The sequence below is a fragment of the Mytilus edulis genome, chromosome 13 (assembly GCF_963676685.1).
Source record: "Mytilus edulis chromosome 13, xbMytEdul2.2, whole genome shotgun sequence".
NCBI lineage: Eukaryota > Metazoa > Mollusca > Bivalvia > Mytilida > Mytilidae > Mytilus > Mytilus edulis.
The window spans coordinates 12581379-12590735 of NC_092356.1; the positions used below are offsets into that span (position 1 = coordinate 12581379).

At 33.0% G+C, this 9357-nt stretch overlaps 1 protein-coding gene across 1 annotated transcript; it reads right to left on the reverse strand.

The window, feature by feature from the left end:
* Window positions 1–5020: 5020 nt before the first annotated feature.
* Window positions 5021–5989, reverse strand: LOC139500111 (carbohydrate sulfotransferase 9-like). The gene has a single exon (XM_071288850.1). The coding sequence runs from the start codon at window positions 5987–5989 to the stop codon at window positions 5021–5023; it is 969 nt and encodes a 322-aa protein (XP_071144951.1).
* Between the last annotated feature and the right edge of the window lie 3368 nt (window positions 5990–9357).

The following is a 9357-nucleotide window of genomic DNA, read 5'->3' on the forward strand; positions in this document are numbered from 1 at the left end:
AAAAGTAACAACAGTATACAATTATACATCAACTAAAACTATAGACAGACAGCAATATACAAGACACACATAGAAAAATAAAGACAAACAACGGTATTGAAAACACACATAGAAAAATAAAGACAAACAACGGTATTGAAAACACACATAGAAAACTAACGACAAAACAACAGTATTCAAAACACAATATACAAAATTAAAGTTAAACAATACTTTACAAAACACAATACAATACAACACAACATAAAAAACACAAGAAAACAACTTAATTTACAACAGTATACAAAACACAATTTGGAAAAACTAAAGAAAAACAATATAGTAAATAAAACACAACATTAAAAATAAAGAAAAACAACAGTAGACGAAACATAACATAGAAAACTTAACAAAAACAGTATAACAAAAACAACATAGATAACTAAAGATACAGCACAAAATTCAACACGTGTCAGTCAGTTAAATAATTCTTATACGACATGGGATTCAACATCCGTCAGTAAGTCAAATAATTCTTAAATACGACATGTGGTTCATCGCCTGTCAGTTAGTCAAATAATTCTTATACGACATGTGGTTCATTGCCTGTCAGTACGTTCTAGTAATTCATATGTGGCACACGATTCATGCATCGCCTTTCATGCAGTAAGTCTAAGAATTCATATACGACATATGATTCAACGCCCGTCAGTAAGTCAAATAATTAATTTGTGGCACACGATTCACCGTCTGTAAGTTATTTAAATAATTAATACGAAGCACACGATTCACCGCCCGCCATTAATTCGAATAATTCTTATACGACATGTGGTTAATCGCCTGCCAGTGAATCAAATAAATCACGGTTCATCGCCCGTCAGTAAGTCTAAAAATTCATAAACGACATGTGATTCAACGCCCGTCTGTTAGTCAAATAATAAATTTGTGGCACACGATTCATCGTCCGTAAGTTAGTCAAAATAATTAATACGAAGTACACGATTCACCGCCCGTCATTAATTCGAATAATTCTTATACGACATGTGGTTAATCGCCTGCCAGTGAATCAAATAAATCACGGTTCATCGCCCGTCGGTAAGTCTAAGAATTCATATACGACATGTGATTCAACACCCGTCAGTTAGTCAAATAATTCTTAAACGACACGCAATTCACCGCCCGTCAGTCAGTCAAATAATTGTTAAACGACCCACGATACATCACCCGTCAGTAACTGAAAAACTTGGGGTGATCTCAAGTGCTCCTATAGAGTTAGAAGATCCTGCTCCACATGTGGCACTCGTCATGTTGCTCTAGTAAATACAAAGCCGGTGATAATTCTAATTCGGTAAGTCACATTCAATGTATACTCTAACCTTTTTTTACCCTAAAAATACTAAATAAGGCCTGCCCAGCCCCGTTTCTATAAAAAGCGGTTAATAATTATTGAGTATTCCATTTTCTCTTCTGGTAAGGCGTGCGATTTTTAGTAACAGGGTATTCCACTCCCTCATTCTCCATTGTGTGCAGTATTTAGTACATGTACATGTAATTAGGGTTTCCGTTCCCTCTACCTCTAAATGCGTGCGAAATTTTGAAGGTCCTACTATGACCTTTAAATGCTGAGACTTTAATGTCATTTGGTCTCTGGTGGAAATTATCCTCATTGGCAATCATTTCACCTCTACTTATTTGTTTTAATTATAATTGAAATCTTCCATATATCATACAACAGTTTCTATTGTCTATGTGACAAGTTAAAAAAAGATTGTGAGCTAATAAAGAAACAATCAACAACGTGCTATAAAAGAATAACTGATTTTTATTAGTGATAAACTGTTGACACAGATATTTGTCTTGCCTGTCTGCATAAAATTCTGAAAAAGACAATCTGATGGACAGCAACATTGCCTACTGATTCAAAGTCGTTGGACCATGATCTAGTGGACAGGGCATGAAAAGGGTCGGTAACAAGGATGCATAGACAGAAAATACCGGTATTGTTTTCTATTGTAATATGTAGTTTTTATCAGATTAAGCAGACACTTAATATTGAAAATTGCTAAATAATGCAAGTTTCCTTAACCTTGTAATGACGGTCCTTAAATCTGACTGTATAAGTCCCATAACTTTATAATCATGGTCTTTAAATCAGACAGTATTAGTTCCATAACCTTATAATCACTGTCTTTAAAGCTGACAACAACAAGTCCCATAACTTTATAATCACGGTCTTTAAAGCTGACAACACAAGTCCCATAACTTTATAAACACGGTCTTAAAAGCTGACAACACAAGTCCCATAACTTTATAATCACGGTCTTTAAATCAGACGGCATAATAAACATAACCTTATAATGACGGTTCATAAATCTGACGGTATATGTCCCATAGCCTTGTAATGACGGTTCTTAAATTTGACGGCCCCATGACCTTGTAAATAAATGAAGTTTCTATATCTGACAGTATAAGTCTCACAACCTCGTAATGACGGTTCTTAAACTCGACGGCCACATAACCTAATAAAGACAGTCTTTAAGTTTGAGGGCCAAATAACTTTAAACTTGTAATATAGTGTTATTAACTGGCTGTTTCTGTATTGGCACTGGTATAGATTCAAGGTTTGCTGTATTGGCCTCGAGACCCGTACAGCTGACCGAGAATCTATACCAGTGCCAATATAGAAACAGCCAGTTCATAACACTTTTATTAAATGATTATAAGAGAATTAAAAACCGGAAGTGAACGTCCTGTATTAGCCCATGGGCCAATACAGCTTTTTTCCCGCTTTTTTCTGTATTGGCCCTGTTTTTTCCGTTTCAAAACTTTAAGACATTACAAAACATTGCACATCATTTAACCTGTTTATTTTATGACTTTAATTTAAAAAATATTATACCAATGTTTTTATGCATAACGATACTTCCAGAGTTAAGTAATGGCGTAAGAAAATTGAAAACCGGAAGTGAACGTCCTGTATTAGCCCTAGGGCTAATACAGCTTTTTTCCCGCTTTTTTCTGTATTGGCCCTGTTTTTTTCCGTATTGGCCCTGTTCGAAGAGCAATATTAAATCTTGATTTATATCGACAGTGGAACGTTTTAATGACTGGTACAAGTCCCATAACTCTGTATTGGCGTCCTTTAATCAGACAATCCCATAACCTTATACGGCCAAATAAAAATATATGTGTGGTTCCAGTTTTCCTACCTAACCTGTATTAGCGTCCTTTAATCAGACAGTCCCGTAACCTTATAAGGCCAAATAAAAATATATGTGTGGTTCTAGTTTCCCTACCTAACCTACTTTTAAGTCTTAATAATAGTCTACCATAAATATTTTTGGTTTGAGTCTCATTAAGCACGGTTAAAGTCAGAATGTTGCTCCCTAAGACACAATGTTAAAAAAACAACATAAAATAAAAATAAAAATCCCTACCTTCCTACCCTAACTTTTTTTCTTAACTAGAACACACAAACTATTTTATTTGGCCTAATCACGGTCCATAAATCTGACGGTATATCATAGGTGTCAGACCACCAATTAATCCCTCCAATTTAGAACGTATGTAAAAGTAGCCTTACTCTGACACAAAGTATTGCTTTTGATGTCCTTGTTTAATTTAATTTACCATCAAATTTGAAGAAATGAAACTTTTGGTGAAAGAGAAATATATTTAGACCATTTTGAACCAAAAGTTACTTGTCTATGGGTCTGCATTAAAAATTGAAGATTAATGCCCACCACAGTATACTAATTTAAGATTTCCATAAAACCAGGGGTTATTTTTCGAGTACCTCTTTTTGAAGGTCATTTTTTTTCTTAGAAGGCTTTAAATGTACGTTGAAAATTGGAATGCAGAAAGCTAATACATGTACATGTCAGGATATACCTGGTTTCTATGAAGTTTAACTAAGGTAAAATATGTAGAAAGCTGTGAAAATTACGAACACATTGGGATAGTTAATTGGTGGTCTGACACCTTTAAGTTCCATTATCTTGTTAAGACGGTCCATGAATCTGACGGTATATGTCCAATTACCTTGTAATGGTGGTCCTTAAATCTGACATTATCAATCCTTTTGCCACGTTCGGTTTTGTGCTTTTGTTCTCCGTTTTGTACAAATCTAATGAATTAATTACTTTCCAACTGAACTTTATAGGTAGCTCTTATGTTGTGTTATGAGTCCACTGTCCCAGGTCTTTATGGGAAGGTTCAGCGCTCACAAACATGTTTAATCCCTGAAACGGAGCTACCATTTAATTCTTAGGGGGCTAGGATACAAAAGGCAGGATGACAATTTATGCAAAAAACGTCTGGATAAACTTTAAAAAGCAGGACCGTATAGAATGACAAATAAAAAAAGCAGGACAGGGATTACAAATAAGAAAAAATGCAGGACAAATTTTTTCATCCTACCCCTCATAAATATCAAATTAATGGCAGCTCCCTAATAACGGACAATACTACGGCCGTTTTAAAAAATCAATGAATTTGTTCAATCTCTGAATATCCTTATAGATAACCTATTTTGCTTTCTTCAACATACATGCAAGAACATTGCAAGCGCCATTTATCAGCTAAGAGAGAGAAAGGGATGCCGCTGATCACGCACTCTTGGGACATACATTTGTATCTGTTAAGTTTTCAGTAATAAAAAAGAAAGCTGAAACATTAAAAATTTGCAGAGAGTAATTAGAGACGATCTTAAGTTGCTTATCGACGTTATACTCAGTCGATATAAAAGATTAAAACAAAAAGAACATTCCGATAAGGTTAAAGAGACTACGCTTAGGGTTGCGAGTGCAAAATGAATTTAAAGGGTTGTCAATCATTCTAAGATTACTTCAAGAGACAGTCTTAGCAGATAAGATAATTTTTAAGGCGTCTCAAGCACTAATATTGTTTTAGGATACCAGTTCCTGAACTACCGTAACGTATGGCAGAGTTTACTACGGTATTGTGTTGTGTCTGCTTATTTCATGATAAAAAATGATAAGTCAAAAATATGAAAATTTATTATCAGAAGCGCAGAATTTGTTTAATTGAAGTATTTCTTATCAAAATTAAACACTTTATAATCATCAGTATACATTTCAAAAATAATGTCTTGAGACTTGGTATCATTGTAATATTGCAACAGTTTCTGGCGGGCACTTGTAGCATGAGGTCTTGCTCTCCCAAACTGTTCTTTCGAATGTAGCCAGTCTTTTACAGTATCATTCCAAGCTCCGATTTTTGTTAAAAGATTTTCAGTAAATTTATCTATATCTGGCATTTTACCTATCATAGTATTTTTGTATAAATGTCTTGGTAACTTTACCTGTGAACTCCAGTGAACGTCTTTACAAAGTTTTATTACCGCGAGGAATTCTGGGAATGATTTTACGGAGGGCCTTCCACACAAGTCCATCATAAGGGAGTTGTTTAATCCTTTATCTAAGAAAGCAGACAATACTCGCTCCCTCGGTTCTCTCACAAATACTGCTTTTATCCAAGCCTCATTAAACATCATATCTGTTACATCATTATCTTTAAACTGTATCAGATAAGTGAGTCCATTACGTCTGGGATCATGAACCTCTTTATTTTTTATTCCCTGTATAAACTGAAGTAGGCTTTTCCAGTACGTACAGCCAACCTTTTCGTTCCAGAAGAATATCAGTTTGTATTTACTTACAACAATAGGCGAAGAATAATGAGTATATCGTTTGATCTGTCGCAGTTCTACTTTTGTTAGTTGTGGAACAACTTTTCGGGATAGTTTTGAAATATTTAGTTTTTTATTGTGGCCGTCTGGTCTATTGAAACTTAAAAGTGTATTTTTCGAAACTGTCGAAACGGTAGAATATTTAACAAATGCTGTCTCAGTTACACTCTCGTAAATGATGTTTTGAATATTTCCACTTATTCTTATAATCGGATACAAATGGTCTACACGTACGAATGAAATAAACAGACAGCATAAAATAGCACAGAAAGAAACTTTGCGTGCAGATGTCCTAAGCATGTTACTATGCATGTTTCTTCGTGTGCGAAAATACCTTTAGAAAAATAAAAAGAACATACTAAAATCATGACATTTTGAATTAATATGTATATGTACATGTAATATCTAGAAAAAAACGTACGATACTTATTTTAGTCTAGAAAAATTTGTTTCTGGAAAATGCATCATCAATTACACTAACAATTAATGAGGCAAAATACACAACGGGTTGACCATGAATGTTAAAACCAAAACAGAATAAAAAAAACTGTCTACGTCTACGGTGAACATTGGAGTTTTCATACAATTAAACAATTGTTAAGAGCTATCGGAATTGAGTTCTGAGTAATATAACAGGGGTTTTCGTCGTTCCTCTTATATTAAGAATAAGGGGTAAAAAAAAAGGGGGGGGGGGGGTAACTCAATGCCGAAAGTCAACAAAACTGAGTTCAGCTTTACATTTTTTTTTATATATAACTTCCTCAATAATGCAATAATCATAATAAAAGTTCAACTATAAATATTTCAAGAAGATAAAACAAATGGTAATTGTAATAAATGTTTTATAATAAATAAAATGAATGTCACTGTAAATGCACGGTGTTCGTACAGCTTGACCGCCGGTGTCCAACTGACCATTCGCATTTAAACGATTTAAAACGATTTATGTAGTCTTACTTAATCATAACTGCATGTATTAATGAAATTTGTAGCGTAATTACTACAAACAAATAACATAATCAAAAACATAATATATATGATAACAAGAAATGGACAATGCTAGGATTAAAATTGGTTAACTTTTTACCATGTTAGCTAACAATTTAAAGAAAAATAGTCGCTTGCTTTTAAACAAATTATAAATTTCACTGAAATAAAACAAAGAGGAAAATATTGCTGTTACAGTAATATGGGACTGTTGTTTACCATCCTCGACGAGCGATGACCGTTACACGGAGGCCCGAAAAGGGAATAATGAATCACGATAGGTAGTGTCCGACAAGGATCTTGGGTTTTCGAGTGATTTGATCAGGTGTCGGTTTTTTTTCGAGTGAATATGATCATAAATGTAACATGTGTAAACAAACAAACTTCCTTTCTGACAAGACGTGATATAGAAGCTTGAGTTTAATATACAAGGATATACAAGGTGTGTTATTATTTGAGATAATAAAAATATTATCAATCCGACACTTTTTTTCGTTAAAAAAGTTGAATATAGCTTTGCAATGCTTTTATTAAAAAAAATGTAGAATACAGGCATTTTTATACACATACCAATGCAAATGTCGATGAAAATTCATACATGGAATCAATATTTCCTTGGATAAATAGACACTTTACAAAATTTCTTGTTATTGCATTGAAAACGACATTTTGATTCTAAATTCATTTCTATATGGTCGGATCTTTTCGAGAGCAGTCCGGGCTTTTGAAGTATGCTCGTGTTTTATCGAGTGATTATACAAATTTCCAATAGCTTAAATGTTATATGTTAGTGTATTTACGTTTAAAAACAATAAAATATAAAAGAGTGTAAGTTATGTGTTTTTTAAGGCACGAAACCAGTGCATTTATCTGTTTGATAATAGTGTACTAGCACTTTAACTAAAATTTATATTGAGTTTATTGAATATAATGCACATTTGTACCCATATGGGTTGAAGGCATACATAAATCAATATAAACAAATATCGTTCATTTGTATATACTATTACAGTTTGAAAAGATCGTACTTAACTGGCTACAGAAGGGGACATAAACATTAAGGTTCGTTATAACCTCTTCGATAATATGGCCGTATTTACACCACAAATACTCTGAGAACAGACAAACCTATTCACCTGCAAAAGTTTTAAAGGATATATAAATTCTAAATGTATTCTATGTTTTAGAAAATTATAAACTTTACTAGATTTTGCTATCCAGTTTTTTCGTTCCTTCAGAAAGTGACAAAATAAACTAAGTTGGGAAAGAGGTTTGAGAATCTCCCCTCATATAATACATGTTGTGAGTAGTATTGATCTAAATGGACAACTTTTATTATATATATCTAGTTCCTGCTACGGCTTTAAACTCTCCTAGATGTACCAGTTTGTCTGTACTCATAGTGCATTTTGAGGTGTAAACACGGCCATATTTTAAAAATTCCTTATGAAGAACCTTAAGGTCCAACTAAAGTCACTGCATAAACATAGTTTAGGACTTTATTCATTTTAGGTTGAGGAATAGAGGCAAAGTTTAGATGTTTCGGTAGTGTTCTATATTTTGACTTTAGTGGAACCTTAATAATAGTATATATTTATACTATTTGTACTATCATTGTATATATTAAAATACAATGTAATAATTTGCATGCAAGAAATATATATAAGCCACAGCCATAAGAGAATGATGCCCATTGCGCAGCTGTTTATTGAATAAAAAAATGGAGTTAAAAACATACTGGACAGCAGAGAAGAATCAGAAAAAAGCTTTGTATGTAAAAATAGTCTACTAACAGACTAAAAGAGGTCTGTTCCCTCCTCCCCTGACCCCACAAAACCAAAGAAAAACAACATACACACACTTAATCCGACCAGTTTTAATTCCAATTGACAATAGGATTTGAACTAAATTTCATAAAAAAGATAACAATAAAATAATAGTTCATCAGCTAAACACACTATATGTACACGTGTACTTCTCGATATAAAATGTCTATGCTTACATAATAGAACGTGACATCAAGAATATATACTGAACATAAAATTTATAAGATGTAACAGACAACAATATCAAAACAACAAATATAATAAATAATAGAGATAGGCCATTTTTGTACATATGTTATATTAAAATTTTGACAAAATTTTAATACAACACATATACCATGGGGACACTTGTTGCAAAACATAATTATTTACCGTTTTATTGCATTTCATAGAAAAAGGGGACTTTCAAGTTGTGGCAAATAAAACAAGATTTTTGAGGGCCCTCATGGGGTTTTTGATTATGTGATTACTTGGCCGTTTTTTTAATGATTATTTGATTATTAAGCCAAATATTTCATGATTATTTGATTACCTAGGACTGTATTTTTAGTTTATGATTATTTGATTACTAAAGATAAGCAAATATTTAATGATTATGTGATTATATTGGCAAAAAAATGGTGATTATGTGATTACTAGGACCCCCCCATGAGGAGCCTCATTTTTATAGAAAATACACAGCCTTTAATACTGAGAATTTTGTAGTAAAATTTTAAACATAGATCATTACTCACTTGCTTTTCTATGGTGTACACGAGTTTATTGTTTACAAAAAGTTCTAAACAACCTTAATTTCACAAAACCTCGTACTGAGTCACTAAAGTCGAGCGCACCATAAAAGGTGTACTTGATTTG

Coding starts and splice junctions, on each gene's coding strand:
- LOC139500111 (XM_071288850.1), bottom strand. CDS start 5,989: ATGCTTAGGACATCTGCACGCAAAGTTTCTTTCTGTGCTATTTTATGC.